Source organism: Cupressus sempervirens, chromosome 6 (genome assembly GCF_028749045.1).
Source record: "Cupressus sempervirens isolate cs-2001-9-10 chromosome 6, ASM2874904v1, whole genome shotgun sequence".
In the NCBI taxonomy this organism is placed as follows: domain Eukaryota; kingdom Viridiplantae; phylum Streptophyta; class Pinopsida; order Cupressales; family Cupressaceae; genus Cupressus; species Cupressus sempervirens.
The window spans coordinates 175,667,630-175,686,684 of record NC_143123.1 but is presented as its reverse complement, the minus strand read 5'-3'; the positions used below and the strand labels follow the sequence as shown (position 1 = coordinate 175,686,684).

The following is a 19,055-nucleotide window of genomic DNA, read 5'->3' as shown; positions in this document are numbered from 1 at the left end:
TTCTCCCAAACAGTCTGCAGATCAAATGCTGCCCCTGTGGCTGATGTAAAACCCAGAAACGACTCCCTCAACATCAATTTTTCTTGACTAGTATGTCACTTCTGTAGTGCTTCTAAGACATGCACAGCATCTTGATGATGATTCCAACTTGTATGGCAATCCCAGAATCATGTATCATAATCAATATGCAGATATGGATTTCCAGAAAATTGGCTGGTTTATTAAAAACAATTCCCAACTATTTCTTTCCAATCCCAACACCCAAACTTCAGGTTTGAACCCTTTTGATACTGCATAATAATGCTCAAAATTGAATCATAAATTCAGACTTTTACCTTAAATTCCAATCCAAATCTTCCTGCCTGTATAGTCTCTACAGTGAGGAAGATGAAATCCCCAAGAATGAACATCCTCAGAAACCAAACATCAACTCCAGCAAAATGACTTAGTTTCTTCATCCAAGCATACCCAAATTGATTTCTTCGTGTTTTTTTTATTCGTCCCCATGAAGCCAACCTCCCAGCACACATAATGTGGGATAAACATGTCTACATTATTTTATTATTAAAGAGGTCCACATTTTCTCATGTGTACATACATGCCTAGGGAACACAATTATATATTAAAATCAATTTTTTAAATCATATATTAACTTCAGGCATTAAAATAATTTATCAATCAAATTCAGAATGGCAGTGTAATAGCTCATTGGAAAGGGTTCAATGAAGCATGCCATGTCCCAACACTGAAAAAGTGAAAGCTCCAAGGCCCTAGTAACTTACTAAACATAGTAAGGTCCTTCATAACTCCATCAAATAAACTCCATTTGGCCCAAAACTAAATTTGACTACACCAAATAATCTCAGGATCCCTCTAATGTCTTGGTTAGCCCTCGGGGCCAAGATGAAACAGGCTAACAACAAGTCATGTCATGACTAGCTAGAAAGGGGACAATATTGTCCACCCTCCTTGAAATTGCTTGTCCTCAAGAAATCTCATCTCTGGATGCTACAAGATGTCCTCACTCTCCCATGTAGCATCCTCAATTGGCAGATTCTTCCACCACACCATGTACAGTCTAATAGTTCTTTGAAGCGTATGCTCTCTGGTGTCAAAATAGCCTTAGGAACTAAAACTAGTTCCACCTCATCATCGAGAGGAGGTAACTATGCTAGAGGAACCACATTGTGTCCCAATGCCTTTTTGAGGTGTGACACATGGAATATATTATGTATTTTACAGTCTGCTAGCATCTCCAACTCATAGGCAACTTTCCCTACTCTCCTAATCCCTTTGAAAGGCCTAGAGTATCATGTCTTCAACTATTTAGCACTAGTCCTCTCAAAAGAAGAATGTTTATATGGTTGCAACATGAGATAAACCATATCACCCACCTCATATAATCATTCGACTCTATGCTGATCTAAATATTGTTCTATTGGTTTGAGCCTTCTGCATATTTTCCTTCAAAGATCTCATGATATCTTGATTATTCTACAACATGTCTCTAGCCCTAGACATCCTAGTATCTAAGAACAATAAATCCAAGAAACTAGGAACATGATACCCTTTTGGGCCATAAAATGGAATCATCTGAATGGACATGTAATATGTAGTATTGTAGCAGTATTTGCCAAGGTGCAACCACTTCACCCATGTCTTATGTTCTCCTACCATATAATTACAAAGATAACACTCAACCGATTTATTAACTATTTTAGTCAAACCACCAATTTTAGGGTGGTAGTTAGCGCTTGAGGTCAGTTTTGTCCCACACAATCTAAGGAGCCCCTACTAGAAGAGATTCATGAAACTACTATTGATATCACTATCAAAGCAACTCATGCAACTTGAATACCTCCCTAAAAAACAATTCTACTACTTGTACCCTTGTATATGTAGATGCAATGGCAAAGATCTATGCAAATTGAATTAGCTGGTCCACCACCATGTAGATGCAATTCCTACCTTAAACCTCAAGTAGACCCGTGATATAATCTGTCCTGCATTTTATCAGCACAAAATGTTGGTAACAGCACGAAACTTTTTCAAACTAGTTTCGCATCTCTATAAGTTGAATTTGATATTCAATTGCTTAATGTTGATCGATCAATTGAATTCGATTCATATATCAAATTGTTTTACTGAAGGCTTTCGTGAAGTCTTTTTCGTTTTTACTTATGTCGAGCCTATGCTTGATTTTTGAGGCCTTCACCGTCCTTTGCTTTGCTTTTGAGTTTGTGTTTGTTAACTTTTAGTCCTTTGGATTTGCTTATGTCATCGCTTTCGGTTTCCCCTTCGATTTGATCTAACCTAGAGCTCAATCAGAGTTGTCAGTCAAGAGATATGGCCATGACCTTTTTGATGCAACAGCAAGAATTAAAAATATCATGTTATATTTTTTATTTGACATTCACTTTTTGAAAATAATAACTTAAATTCCCTTTATGTTATGTTTATAAGTTACTTTATCATATAAATTTTCACTTAAAGTAACTATAGTGCACTTTATATTATATTTTTAAGTTGAGTTACTTTTTGATTTTTCACTTAAGTGACTATATTAACTATATAGTTCAATTTAATTTTTAGCATTTAAATCAAATGCTCTAATAAATATTACCTTTTAAATGATATTTACATGTTATATTATTGACATGATATGTAAATATAATTTATGTCCCACTTACGTAATATTTTAATGAACTTAAATTGACAAGTGCTTATTAAATCACTTAAAGTCATCAAAAGTGGACATTTTATGTGTCATTACACGTAAAACCAATCAAAAGTGGACTTTTACCATCTCTTCACATATTTAAGTCATCAAAAGTGGACATTTTATATGCCATTATATGTAAAATCTATTAAAAGTGAACCTTTTACATGTCATTACATATAAAGTTCAACTTAAAAGCATAAAGTCATCAAAAGTGGACCTTTTTATGCCATTGCATCTAAAGGTGAGTTTTATGACTTAAAATGTGCTATTACATCCAAAACATGAGATTTCACTTAAAATATGCAATCCACCCCAAAAGGTCCGATTTTAACCAAGTGCATATTTCAAAATGTGTAATGCCTCCTAAAAGGTCCAATTTTGGAAGAACACATATAATGGGCCTCCAAGAGCCCAATTTTGGAGATTGTGAGAGATTTACTTGATTGTTTTTCATGAGATCTTCTCCAATAGGGTCATTTTTGCTTGGCAATGGATATTCTAACATCAAAATTAGATTTATCTTGCTTAAAAACATTTTTTCAAACTCCTTCCAAGGTCATGTTTTTGGTCATGAATCATAAATAAAATATAGAAAATGTTAAATCTCACCTCTAACTCATCAAGAACCTGTCTCTCAAGTCATGGACAAGAGCCATCTTATCAATGCATCAAATAAAACCTACCATGACCTCCTCATCATCCCTAGATGAACCAAAGAAGTAGAATTTCAGATTCAAGAATTATGCCAACATATGTGTCAATTGATAGAATTTGTTTGTCCACCTACAATTAGTGATGCGCCAAAGGATTTCATATTTTTTTAATTTTCCATCATAGTAATGTGTAATGGCCTCTTCAATCCTATTCATGGCCTTGTAAATGAAATCTATAGGCATTTACTCTCCATCCACCATATGAAGAACCCTTATCAAAGATTCTATCACCTAGGAAAATAAAAAAATAAAAAAAAATAATTACAAAATTAACCCCTTCAAAAAAAAAGTAGATTATCCTGTATAAATTTTATATTTGGGTTTGTTACTTACCTTGATCAACTTGTCTACACTTTTGTTGAATCTATCATCGAAACTAACACCCACTATTTTCTCTACTCGTAAATAACAACCAAGTATCAAACACAAACATTTCTTAAGATAAGGAATGGCACTAAGAATGCTTTGCAATGTGAGGAAATGGCTAACAATTCGTGTTACTCCTAGTTGCACAATATCCTTTCTGTTTGTGTGTTTTCTTATCAAAGGGAGGACCCAAGTATAGTTTTAGATGAATTTTGTGAAACTTCTAGCATCTTCAACCACTCTTTTCACCCAACTAATCTTTCCAATCTCTTCTAACAACAAGTCCAAGAAGTGTGCAGGACAAGGAATCCATGTAATTTCAAGATGCCTCTCCATAAGCATTCTACTTGAAGCACATATGCAGTCATCTCATCCTTGATAACTTGGACAACATTCTCAACCCAAATTTCCTAGATCACCCATCTTGCACTAAGTCTTGACATTTTTTATTACATTTGAGGCATCTATAGAATTGAGGAATACCATTGCACCATTAAAAGCCACCGATAAGTCGAGGGGACTCATATTTCTTCCATATGTCCATCCATCCGATAAGATGTATGCTTTTCTAAAAAAAATAAAAATCTTTTCATCTGCCACAACCTGTATTTTTTTACGACATTCTCTAGCAATGGCTCATTGAAGTTTTTAGTTGTTAGGACCTTAAATCCCCTATCTACAACTCTACATATGGTAACCAAACCTTCCCAATATGGATTTTTCATCACATTGAAAGGAAAATTGTTGTATAAAATATTTCCTACTTCTATCATTGCTTGCTCATGTCTTTGTTCATTCCATCATGTACCTTCAAGTAAAGGTTGTGCTTTCGGAACATTGCGAGGAATATAACAAAATTGGGTACAATGAAAGAGAATTCTGAGTCTTAGTAACCACAACCTTATTGTCAACAATAGATGAATTTAGTTGATAGAAGCTTGCACTTATGCGAATGCGACCAAGGGAAGAAGAAGCGGATGCATTCAGATTCATTGCAGCTATCATGACTTCTTTTTTCACTTTCTTCTTTTTGCAATTCATATTCAGAAAGAAGGCCTTCATTTGTCTAATAATCTCAAGAGTTGTTTTGGGGAAACCTTCCACATGTTGTCTAGGCATTCTAGCAAGGTGGTATTTTAATTTATTCAATCCAATTGTCATCCATTTGCCACATTCCATGTAAGTCACCTTTCTTTTTATTTCCCTTTATTCCATACTTCCATGTCTCATCTTGTTTTCTTCCTAATTTTGGGGCTTCCTTTCTAGTTGATGTTGACATTGTTGTTATAACATGAAAAAAAGAAGAAAAAATATATATTTATAGGGTTTTATGGGAAAAAAGCCAAAAAAAGACAACAAATCATTTGATGAAATTAGTTTTAAAAAACAAGATACAAATGCAAGGAAATAAGTTGAAAAGGGAAATAGAAAACTTTGTCAACATCTCCCCTTTGTCAAAAGTTTAAAAAGGACTTTAAAAATTAAAATGCAATTGGACATCTTTACTCAACAACAAGAGTCTTTCTCCTAGACTCACGAGTCTCAAGGGTGGACACGTCTGAGTCTCTACAAAATAAGTCCTAAGTCGAATTGGCTCATCATTGGATGTCTCACTCCAAGGCGACTTAGAAGATTTTTCAAACTATCCATAACAAATTGTATTGTTGATGTTGGATTTCTTGTGGACTCAAATGCTCTTGCATCACACGCTATATGTTTCAAGTTGGAGATTGAAATATATAAGAGAATGTAACTATGAAATATGTGCTAATCTTTGGGCATAATTTGAGCTTAGAAGTGTCTATTTCACAACTCTTAAGGTAACCATAAATTCTTCGAAGGCACTCAAACCATTCAACAAATGATAGAAGTATCTAGGAATGGATATAATTCTATTGTTTAGTAATAATTTTTTAAAGATCCTTCCACAATAAACAATTAGTGATACAGTTCATTTGAATAATATTTTCATTGTAAATTTATGTGCAATTTACTACCAAAAATTATTTAAAATTTGAAGTTGAATTCAATAATGCAAGGCTAGAAAGCTAAATTGTTACAAAGCTAGAGAAACATCTTTGACTTCCATGATTATCATTTGAAATGATAATTTGTGCAATCCTTCACCAACTTAAGAATTTGCAATTGTTCTTGAAGGCTTGTCATCAAACACTATTCAATCTCATTTTCTAAGTCATATGGAAGGCTTACTACCAAATTAATCAATTCATAGTTTTAGAATTTGCAATAGTTTGAAATATTGAGTTGTGTGATTGGCTACCAACATGATTTTTTATACAATATTGTTATAAACCTTTTGTTGATGCTCTTGCCTTGCATACCTTGGGAGCTTAGTGATCAAAGAATGTTAAGGTTATACTTGTTTTTGTAAGAGTGAAAAATTACAATTATATTAATTCAGGACATTACATACAATTTGTAATCAAGGATCAATGGGTTAACAAAAGGAAGAAGGGCTGCAATATAGTGTCCAATGGATGGACTAATAAGGAAATATATTATTTCTGAATTTTGCTATTTCTTCTTTAGATGGCATACCTTCTTTTAAGTCAATTGATGATACAAGGAATGACAAAGGTCAGTCATTTGGATGGTGTTTTATAATTTTGAATGGAGATGGTTGAAGAAATTATGGTACGGGTAGACACCAGCAATGAAACAAGTTATTTTGACAAAGATAGAAAATAATAAAGAAACATCCTACCATTGTTTGGACACATGGTTTAACATATTACATTGATTTAATGCTAGATAATATTAACAAAATGGAGTAAGCTGACTCAATTATACTTCAAGGGAACAACACTTGCTAATATATTTGTGATGTAGAAGCATCCAAGGTGTAGGAGAAATCTTGCATCACCCAAAAATACTGTCTAGTTTTTCAATAAGGGCTATTTTGGACAGGGTGACTAGTTTTGGCAAGTTCACTATTTGCAGCAGAGTGTTCATTTGAACATAGATTGTTCCAATTACTTCCCTAGAGATTCATTTTGGATTTATAAGCATGCAAGTAAAGTTTCATGTCAAGATCATGTCCAACTTACAAATTCAAGGAATCCCTTTGGGTTTGAAAACCTAAGTATCACATTAAGGACAATCAAAAATTTCCTTGTGGTGTATCATATGGAGGCTCACATGGACCTATTCTTGAAAACTTAGGTTTTCTCTAAACCAAGTGGAATCCCTTGGAGAATCACATTATCACTAGGCACATTGATGGTACACTTCCTGTGAAGGTTTGTACATGGAAATGAATAATCAATAGAGACTGGAGTGTCAAATTTTTGATGTCCAGGATACCTCAAGGCTCTAGCCTTTTGTCAAGGTTATGGGTTCAAAGATGAGCTAAGCCAAAGTGAAGTCCACCTTCATTAAAAGAGTGTGTGGGGGATTTCCATTAGTGTAAAGGTACGATTGTAAGAGAAACCTTAGAATCTTGATGTGATAAGGAGTCAAAGAAAGGGCAAGTTGGGAGGCAAAGGAGTATGGGAAACTTTGATACTCCAGTAAGAAATAGAAAGAAAAAATGTCAAGAAGGGAAGCTCAACAACTCCAATGACTTCAAAACGGGTAAGAGAATTTTTGACATGGTCTTAGGCTTAGGAACGTCACAAACCTTACTAGAGGCACAGGTGATAGAGATGAAGAACATATGTAGAAAATGGGATGAACAACAATGATGGAGTTAGGAAATGGGTGTTTCCTTCTACCCTTGGATCATCAAGAAAGAGTACATGACAATAACAAAGACCCGATATGAAATGGGGCAATTGGCTTTGTAATTTATTCATCACCTTCAAGTCTTCTCTACAAGTAAAGTTTCTTTGTAATTATTGTGTTTTAGTAACTAGTGGAGTGAATATTACTACTTGAAAACAAATGTTGGGTTGACATTGTAGATTAAGTATTTGATGAAGCCCAATTTCGGAATCTAAAACAAAGATCATTGATGTGAGTGTTTTTCTTAAGTTTTTCTCTTTCCTTTCTCAATGTTTTTCTTCATTCAAGACTTATGTGTAGAAGTAGTTTGAAAAGGGTCCTTCTGCCACTAGTTTATCTCATTTATTAGGTTGAAGCGCAAAAACTAACAATGGTTTTATGTATGTGAGACTCTAAGAGCATGGATTAAGCTAAGAGCATAATATATTTTCCCATGGCACTATGAAGTATAGGCCTATTCATTATATCATTGAACTAGATAAAACAACATCATTAGCCACTCCATGCTTGTAGATGCTTTCACAACCAAACCTTCCAATAGTTTGAGAGCTTCAAGCTTGAAAGCTAAGTCACAAGATATGTCAAATTTCATTGTTGATGTTTGAATTTCAGTGAGTTTTTACCCTTCCGGAACTTCATCCAAACAGTCTGATATTTAATGTACTATTTATTATTTAATATAATATTATTTTATTTTAAAATAATATTGAATTGTTTAGTTTAATTATTTAACAATGTCAAACTATTTTGACAATCTTGTGGATATATTACTTATAATTAAAAATGAGATATTTATATAAATTAATAATCAATTTTATTTTTCTTAAATTGCCCTTGTTGAATTTCATTCGAATTTTACGATCAATGAACTTGAATTCGAATTTGAACCTTGTGACTTAGCTTGAAAGGAGGGTCATTGTAGCCCTCTTCACAACCATAGACTCTACGCAACCAAATCTACAACTTAAAAGAAGATCAAGCCCAATTAATATCTCTTTCATCCAAAGTTCAACCATTTCTAACTCATCCAAGAACAAGTACAAGACCAAGCAAAATTTGCATTTTTTCAAATATTAGTTTCTATCTTCCCTTTTTTTTCTTATTACGTAATAAATAATGAATTTTTAGAATTTGTAAATCTAGGTGAAATTCATTCAATACTTACAATTGGAAAAAAATTGTGCTAAGGTGCCAAATCTCTCTCAATATTTTCAGCTGTTGAGCATCTTCAACTTGTGCAAATACTTAAATAAAGAGCATACAATCAAAATCATGCAATAGGTTTGCAATGCAAAATATTGAATGAACTTGTATTTGTGCATTACGACTTGTGAAGCCATGACAAAAACCTAAAAAAATTAGATGAATGTTTCCTCCTATTGTGTTAAAGAAGTATGAACCCAAGTCTAAGTAGATTTCCAAGTATGATGATCCCATTATTATAAAGGAAAACCAATCATGAGGTGGGGCTTAAAGCAATGGGGTGGAGCTGCAATGTGTTGGGTGGATGTTTTGCAACTAATAGTTTTGGGTAAATCCAATCACAAAATAGGTAGACCAGCCATAGCGTGTGAGACAAAGTCTTTCCTACATTAAAGGGAAGGCTCACCCTTCTCACCGTTCTTTGGAACAACTCAAGGTAAGCAAGAAGTTGAGAGATTTGGTAAAGGGCGTTACCAATATTCTTTCCTCTTATCTTTCAGAAAAGAATCCACTCACCTGCGGAGCGAGTAATGGGCAAGATGAAACCTCAAACTACACTTCTATCTAAAGTTGTAAATGGTGAAACAAATAAACTAACACTAACTCAAAGGCTAGCTAAAAGTGCACCGGTTTGGCTTTAAGTCGTGTTTTAACCTATTCTATAAGAATAAGCTCTACAATTGGGGCACAAAGACTTCCAGAAGTAGGGAATTCTAAATATTTTTCGTGAATTTGAGATGGTAATACAAGCTACAGTCAAAGCTCCTAATCTATGTATTGCCATAACAACTCCCAGTCAAAGCTTCGGCTCCGATTACTTCTTAAATCACTATGCTTTATTATTGAACACACAATAATAACATGAATCAAAGACAATAGGCACAAATTACACTCAAAGCTTCTAATTTTCTCCATCGCAATTGCTTCCAGTCAAAGCTTTGAATCCAATTGCTTCTTTTATTCAATTTTCTCCCAAATTCGTACTAAACAATCAAAGTTATGCTTGCACAAGTATGGCAAAGCTTTCTTGCATACAACAAAAGATGATTTCTACAATGAGGGGGCACTCCTCATATAGGCAAAGGAGTTGAGAAAAAAATAGAGAAAAAAGTGGGAGCAACTCAACCAACTTTGACCCGGTCTAACTAACAAGAGAAATTATTAGATTATATGTCATTGCACATGTAAATCGCATTACATGTAATTACACATTTTGATGTAATACATTGTCTTCAATAACAAACATGAAAGAAGAAGTAAGACGGAAGAGAATTGAAACAATCCTAGGGATTGTTCTAAAGGGCCTTGTACTTGGTGATGCTATCCCGAATGATCACACGATCAGGAGTTCCTATATTTTGTATCAGTGCATTTACCTTAATAACCATGATGTTGTGTCTTTTGATAGCCTCTGATTCTCTTTGATGAATTGTCCTTAGTCATTTGAAAACTTGATGTGATCAAGCTCTTTCTCGTTTAAGTTGTCATGAATTCTCCTTTGTAGATTGGCGCATTCTAGAGTCTCTGACACTTTGAAAACCTTGGTATCGGGAGTTCCTGCATTTTGTGTCATTGCATTTACTTTGATAACCATGTTGTTTCATCTTTTGATAGCCTCTGATTCTCTTTGATGAATTGTCCTTAGTCATTTGAAAACTTGATGTTATCACACTTTTTCTCGTTCAAGTTGTTGTGAATTCTCCTTTGTAGATTGGTGCATTCTAGAGTCTCTAACACTTTGAAGACCTTCTCGATGGTGTCCGGATGTAAACTCAGAACAACTTTCCACCAACATCTTTAAATATTTTTATTCTTTGAAGCAAAGTGCTTGGCACATTCCATCACGAACCTAGGTTCTCAAACAACCATTGGGAAAATGGAGACCAAATGAATTACTGCTTCTTTGATTTGAAGCACGTTTGCAATTTCTTCCAAATGAAGAAAAACGAGAAAGCAAGCAAACAAACAACGAAAACAAATACAAAAGAAACACGTACCTTTGGTTTTAAACTCAAACATGCCAGGAGGCAAGTTACTTTAAAGTGCAAATTCGAATTTGGAGTTTGGGAAAAATCTGAAAGTATGAAAATGAGAATTTTCATCATTTTCAAAGGAAAAATGCACCATTCATGGCATATATATGGACAAATGTGCAATAACAAGCCATAATATGCATGGAAATAGCAAGATAAGCATGAATTGATGAGCAAGTTTGAAAATGTCCACTTACTTGGAGGCTATGAGCCAAAAATAGCAAGATTTATAGATTCTGAAGACCAATTCTTCCTCAAGTCCGAATTTTCAAACAACTTTTTGACTTCTTCCGTACTTGCATTCAATAAATATTAGTGAGCAATGAAGGGTCGAATTTGACATGAGAATGCCAAAAACATGGTCTCCAAAGGCAATGGCATGCATTAAAACTCAAAAACAACGCCTATTGATCCAAAGGTATGGGCTGGAAATGCCAATTTTGAGTTTTTTGAACAAAGATGTGCCCTTTTCATGCAAAAATCTCGGCTTTTTTTGCAAAAACGTGGCTCGCAAATGTATATAAATTGATCACTTTTGACTTGTGAATGCACAAACGAGTTCCCCAAATTCTAATGTATGGATCCAAATGCAAAAACATGGCTTTCAAAATGCATAACTGGGGATTAAAAACCCAATTTTCTGGGCATTTTTTAACAAAAATGCGATTCATAAAAGGCATGAAATATATCTTTTTTGACATCTAAAGGCAACATGTTCTTCAATAGCATATATGTGAATTAAAACCTCAAAACGACTTATATTTGAGCCAAAAAGTGATCAAAACTGCCCCAAATCTGGGCTATTCTTGCAAAAACGTGGCTCAAAATGCATGTATGAGTCATTTTTATCTTAAATATGCAAAATCATGACCCTTAAATGCATACATATCCATTAAAACTCAAAAATACCCCTCTTGTGATGAATCTCAAGCCATTATATGGGCAGATCTAAGCATTTTTGATGAAAAACATGTTCTTGGAGGAAGAAAACATCAAGTTTTTTGCCCTTGACTCTTCAAAAACGGATTTTTGGGATGCAAATGCATGTGTTATGAGAAAAAAGCACGTTAAAGATGCATATACATGTTTTAAAAACATGTCTTGAGCTTCTTTTTAACCAAACACACCTTTTGGGTGCATTGACAGGTTTTAAAAATATGCATTTTGGTCAAAAACGGGTTTCCAAAATGCATATCCATTTTTTAAAACAAAATGCACCTTTTTGGTATCTTTGCATATTTTTGCAATATGCATATATCACTTTTTAGGTGTGATTGTATGTTTGAGCAATATGCATTTGCAATTTTTTTTATGCAGTTACATGCATTTTCTTTCAAAATTGCACCCTTTTAAGTGCAATTGCATTTTTTTTATGAAATATACTTGTAGACATGTTTTTACACAACTTAAGTGATGAATTAAGCACACATCAATTTAATTTTTGATGAAATATTACTTAAATGGGTCATATATAACATTTACATTATCATATTCAAAATATAATGTGCAAATATCATTTTAAAATTAATATTTACTAGAACATTTGATTTAAAAATCAAAAATTAATCAAACAATATAATAAATATAGTCACTTAAATGAAAAATCAAAAAGCAACTCAACTTAAAAATATAACATAAAGTGCACTATATTTACTTTAAGTGAAAAATCAAAATGATAAAGTAACTTAAAAACATAACATTAAATGAATTCATGTTATATTTTTCAAAAAGAAAATGTCAACTTAAAAATATAACATGATATTTTTAATTCATGCAATTGCACCTAAAAGGTCCTCTTTTTGGGTACTAAATTGGTCATATCTTTTGATTGCCAACTCTGATTAAGCCCTAAGATAGATCAAATCGAAGGGAAAACCGAATGCAATTACTTGAACAAAACCAAAGGACTAAAAACCAACAAACATATACTGAAAAACGAGAAAAAATGATTCAGAAGGCCTCAAAAATCAAGCATAGGCTCGACAAATAGAAAAACAAAGAGGACTTGACGAAAGCCTTCAATAAAAGAATTCGTTATATTAATTGGAGTTGATTGGTTGATCAATACTGACCAATTAAATAGAGAACCAAACTTGGAGAAATGTGAAGCTAAGTTGAAAAAGTTTCATACTATTACCTACATTTTGTGGTGACAAAATGCAGGACAACACAACGAACCCATACAAAAAGAGGTGACAAGGCCATTGAGGACACCAACTTGTTGCTACCTCTTGTATGAATAGAATGGCTATAGTTACTTGATATACACAAAATGTCATAGTCCAACATTGTATATCTCAAGAAAAGTGGCACCTCTCAACATCATGTTAATCTTTCTATGCTCTTTTCTTTTGATGCATCTATATACTTTTGTGAACACGAAAACAATTTTTAAGAATATCAAAGAAAAATTTCTATCATATCCACTTTCAAATTTTAACTTTCAAATTCACATTTCTTACTTCTTTGTGTATTCAAAAGTGTGCAAAATTTAATTGATTAGAGTTTGTGCATAACAGGAGCTGATTTTATATTGAATAAAATAAAGTAAGTATTTATCACTTACTTTCTGAATAAATTATATATATAGATATATATATATATATAGTTGAATTATGGCCAAGTTTATTCACCAAGCCCAAGACTGGGCCAAATTCAGGTTGCCAAGTTTATATTCATTTCAAGTCTCAAGACTATGATTCACACGTTTTGCAATGCTATTAATCCTTTTTTCATATCAAAGTTTAAACTAATGGCTTTAAAATCTGTCACCATTCCAATTGGCCACATTAAAATGTACCAAAAAATCATTGAAAATCAGATGTCTTGGGTAGTTCATTTCAAAGTCATATCCTGCGCATTTGATCATTGAGCATGTAGAATGAATAAAACCAACCAAACAGAAATAGTATCATCCCACTACAACAGCCATAGAGTTCTCACACTTTCCTAAAGTATGAGATACAAACTATAAGGCCACAGCATGTAGTTATTTAAATGACTAAACTATAAGGGAACCCCTTGGTCTTTACTGCATGTAGTTATATAAATGACTAAAATGTGTGCATTTAATGGATAGTCTTACAACATGACATTTCCTTTTCTTGACTACAGGTAAATTCATGAAAGGGCTGATAATAGTCAACACAACTTGTTTGACTCTTTTACGTTAACAAATCCTCTGTTATGCACTTCCTTTGAAAGCCATATTATTCCTGAAATGGATTTCTTATATATCTATGCTGACTTCCTATAATGCAATATTTTATGCAAATAAGAATAAATCCAAGGCTTAACTATAAACTGAATTAAAATAAGCACTGTCGATGAGTGAAATCAAACATATTTGCATGCTGATTTCAAAAGAACTGCACAACCTTAATCTCAATGTAAATGTTCTAAATGCTGATCTTGCAGGATAGGGACAATAAGAAAACATATCCATGTTGTATGAAGTTAGAGCATGCCAGAGATATTTTTCATATCTTACTACAGAGGAGTGGAAGCACTCAACCTTGGTGGTCTGTAGATGTCAAGAGAAACAAATATTTATGCATGATCATTTCAAACATTTATTTTCCCTATGCTTGTAGCAATTAATTTCATTCTTTTTGTCTTGTAATTTTACACCAAAATGACCCAGCAGAACATTGACTGTTTAGGATATTTGTTTAAGTTTTACTTTGACAAAATTGTGTGGCCGCCCAATAAAGAAACAGGAATTCACAACTGTCCAGTCTTAAACAACTAAAGCCACATAACATACCGGATATTGAACACAATTCATTTTAAAAATAAAATTTTATATGCAATGGAACAAATTAGTCATATTACAAGAAACAATATTGGTTCCAGGTTAGAAAGAATTCAAAAATGAAATCTTTTATAAAGCCCAAAAATTCTTACTTTGACAACATCATTTGTACGAGTTTTGATATAAAGCCCAGCAGTATTATCAGGACAAGTTACTTCTGAGTTGCCTTTCATATACATTGCAGAAGTAAGACCTAAGTATGGCAAACAAAAAAGTTGTAGTTAACTAGATTAGTACTATGACATAAATTTGATCAAACCAAAATACCTTAGTTTTACATTTATCCTATATTCTGAAGCATTTTTATAACTCTAGTCGCTGAATTCAAATATAAGACTATATTCCATTTAGTTTAACTTAATATTGAATTGCACTAGTGATAATAATTGACATATGGGAATGCAGAGATGTACATATCTCTAATAACACAATGGGAGCACATAATGTCTCAAATATTGTGAAATAAAAATGAAATGGCAATTAAACCAATCGAAGATACATGCTAAGATGTAAACATACTCGTTTAAAAAAATTGAGATCAACTTTATAATTACAAATAGCCTATTTGATGGAATGTTTTAAAACTATTGGGTATACATGAGTTTGATCAAGTAATAACTAATTTTATTCGTAAAGTTTCATTAATTTTGAGTGATCCAGTCCTACAAAATTGTATCAATTTACTGTACAAGCTTCTCGCATGGTCTCAGATAACGCATACTTCAATGTAATTTTCAAAGTAATAGGAAAATTAATAGACTATTAGTAATGTTTAAGTAAGCTACATACTATCAATACACATGTTTAAAATAAATAAGATCAAATAAAACCAAGCAGTACCTGTCAAAGAGCCATGGTCTGTATGCCACCCACACCAAGGTGTGCTATCATTGTCACTGAAAATATCAACATTTGATATGGTTACTTATCACAAAAGCAATGCAAAAGAAGAAACCAAGAAAGAACAAAAGGGAGAACTTGAAGGAGAGAATATTTCTTTACTCTATTACTGAAAGTCTGAAAGAGCAATGGTCATTTTACAGCAAAGAAATTTAAGAAACCCTAACATAAGTGTGGTGTGAACCCTAAACCTAAAATGACTAATGTAAATATTAAGTTGTGTTTAAATAATTTGAGTAAAATAAAGTTGTAAAGTGACTTTCTAACTAAGTGTATGAACAATACTAGCATGATCACTATAATTTTATATTCTAGAGAGTTAATCCTCCATCCAGTTGATCTAGCTTCTTCCGGTTCGGGGCGCCGCGATCTCTTTTTTACCCAACTATTAGAGAGAGATGCCCCCTAATCCTCTCATTATGGTCATTATTGAATACATGTCAAGCTTGTCTTTAAATTTTATAGATTTATCCAAGCTAAGGGACTTGATGAGAAAGTCCAAAATCTAGTCCAAGGTTGGACAATATTGCAGCTGAATTTCTCCAACTTCTATAATTGTATTTCTAGGCATGCTTACAATGCTAGATGTACCTGAATTAAACCTGCTCAAATTTAGATCCTAAGTTGGGTCAAGCCTTGGTATTCCCAACGCACATACCTAAGTTTACCCAAGTGAATTATGCGAATAAAAATAGTGCAATTGAAAAGATAATTAAGATGGCTTGAAGCTATATAAATTTTCTTAATTATTTTATAGGAAAAGGAAAATAAAAATATGGAACATAGGTTGTTCAATAAGCTACGAAGATCATAAATCGGTTCACCTACTTGCTAAGGTTGTGTGGGTGGGATGAGGATTGATGGGCAAATGATGAATTGGGATTTGTTGTCAAGCATTACTTGAGACATACCACTCATAATTCTATCATAAGAAAATAAACTATATAAAAACAATGACAATGTTCCTATTCTTCAATTGTGTAACATCTACGTTTGGCCATCACAGCCTTCGTTTCAAAAATTAAATATAAGATCTTTAAATTTATGTAATTATTAAAATGTATATTTATTGTAGACATTAATTTATCATACGATTTTATCATTTATTTGATGTATTTTAATAATATATTTATATTGTTTTGTTTCATTTTTTTATCAAGGAAAGGTTGTAGCAATTAAAGATTATATTAAAATATATGATAAAGAAAGTTACATAATACAAATAAATTGTCTAAAACACAGATTACTGAAACAAAATAATTCTAGCTATAACCTAATAAAATAAAAAGAGGCTTCATATGAAAGATTGTCCTCAAGCTAAAATGCCCACTGATAAAACTAATCACTAATATAAAGTTGTTTATGCATATATAGGCTACAAGCCTGAGAGATAGAGCATCACAAACCCCCTCAAAACTTTTAACTTAATCCACCCAAGTCTTTTGCTAAAAACAAATCACATTCTTGCTTGAAGTGGATACTTCAAAATACTATAACTATAAAATGCTCAACAAAACGGTATATACTAGAACAACCAAAAGGCATGTAGAACCAAGCAGAAAGGTAGGAGAGTATTTGTCTCCCTATGGAGCCACAAAAGAGACCATACACCCGAGATCCTAACAAGAATTGGATTCTTCTAATGGATCTGGCACCAGAGAACATCACTAGCAACTGACGAAGACTAACCTGCTTCCAAATTGCCTCATGTGGTTGGCTGATAATCTCAACTAAGTACTCCTTTCTTCCTTCTTATTCTTCTTCATTCTTTAATCTAGAAGAACTCGCTCCCCAAACCATCTATGCCCTCTTCATACATATATTGATAGACCCAATCCTCAAATTCATCCAATCAGTCCCCTATAACTTCTCCCAACACATCTGAAATCCCCAACACCTTTTAAGCAAATCAAAATTCCTCTTAATGGAAAACTTTTGAATTTCTTGGTCTCGATCTTCCCCATCTATGAGCAGAGGACACCTAGGAGCATTCCTGTTACCTAAGCTCCACCTAATTCTTTTTGGAAATCCATGAAATTCACTTCCATCTTTCATTGTCATAGCAAAATAATGTAGGTGAGGAATGGTTATTTTACTATCTATGTTTAACAAAACTCTATCTAGATCTCCCAAAAACTCCTTACTAAAAGTCTTATTGCATATTTCACTAGATGTTATTTTTTTTTCTCCTACTACTAAGAGAGTTACCAAAAACTCAATGGTATGTTTGTATTTTCTCTAGTTCACAGCCAACATGTATAAAATTCATTTCTAAAATACTTGCTGCATTAAGAATGAGTTTATGCTTATATTTTAACACTTCCTTGAACCTTTGCCTGGTGATAAAGTGTGAAAATGCAATTTTCCATTTCTTCGTAATCAACCTGATCAACGTGTCCATGCTTGTTGAATCCTAGGTCTCTCTAGTAACTAAGATTCCTTGTGAATTGGTTCTTTTAATTATGATCTTGAAATAACAATCAATCACAACCCAATCACTCAAAATATCTTTTGAATTTCCCTTTACACACTTACTAGTTATCTCTATCTCTTTTGATATCGTTCACTAGCTTTCTTCCATTTTAGTTGATATTGTGGTCATTTCTAACAATCGAATCCCATAATTAGCAATTACGATTTTCTTCCATTCCACACTCCATGCATTTAATGAGATTAGACGAGCTCTAATATTCCCATTTAATTTTGCTTGGCAAGTTTTCCAAATGAATATTTAAACATTTGTAGATATTTTAAAGTGATTATGATGACACATTTCTTTATGTTCTTACTGATCAAACGACCATTCTCTCTAATGGCATTTTCACTCTTTCTATATCAATTCCCACTTAAATTAAAATTAACATGTTGGAATAGGCAGCAAGCAACTAAGGGGAAGGGGGTGAATAAGTTGCTTTCAAAAACACTTAAACTCTCAAACCCTTGAAACCCTTAATATAGTAAATCCTTATTCAAATAATCCTTCTTATTGATTTGTAGAATGTAAAGCATGTAAACATAAATCATTAAACATTAGCACATCATGACACAAAGTCCTTTCATTGTGGAAACCCAAATAGGGTGAATGTCAAAGTGGGGCTGATATCCACAATAAGACTAATGCCTTGTTAAAAGTATAGATTATTACAATATGGGGAATGCACATTCATGAAACCACATGGCCTAGATTTCACTACTCAAATAGCCTTGGGCACCCACCCTAAGGAAGTCACACTACTTACAATCACAATTCAGACTACAATCTGATACATAAGTGGTTGTATAATAGCATCTCTCTGTGCCTTGATCAGTTCCATTGAAGTACAGTCAAATCCCTTGCTACAATTCTTTTTGCCACAATCAGACAAGCAATTCAGCCTTCAGTAGATCTATAGAGATCTCTGATGGGATTATTGTTCATCCTAGCTACCTCTCTCAGTAGTGGTCTCACACCCTGTGTATCTCTTTGGGGTCCTTCAGAGTTGGTTCTCACCATCTTCAAGCTCAGACCGACCATCATATTGACAGCGGGGAACAGATTTGGAAGTTGTGTACTTTAGATG

The 19,055-nt window shown here is 33.2% G+C and overlaps 1 protein-coding gene across 2 annotated transcripts in view; it reads right to left on the bottom strand.

The window, feature by feature from the left end:
- Positions 1–19,055, bottom strand: part of LOC149551819 (2-oxoglutarate (2OG) and Fe(II)-dependent oxygenase superfamily protein) — a 221,255-nt gene that overhangs the window by 48,582 nt on the left and 153,618 nt on the right. For both annotated transcript variants that reach the window (XM_089787321.1, XM_089787323.1), the window contains exons 10-11: positions 15,436–15,491; positions 14,688–14,788 (exon numbers count right to left, since the gene is read on the bottom strand). In XM_089787321.1, coding sequence (XP_089643447.1) covers positions 14,688–14,788; positions 15,436–15,491 — 157 coding nt within the window. The remainder of the gene's footprint in view (positions 1–14,687; positions 14,789–15,435; positions 15,492–19,055) is intronic.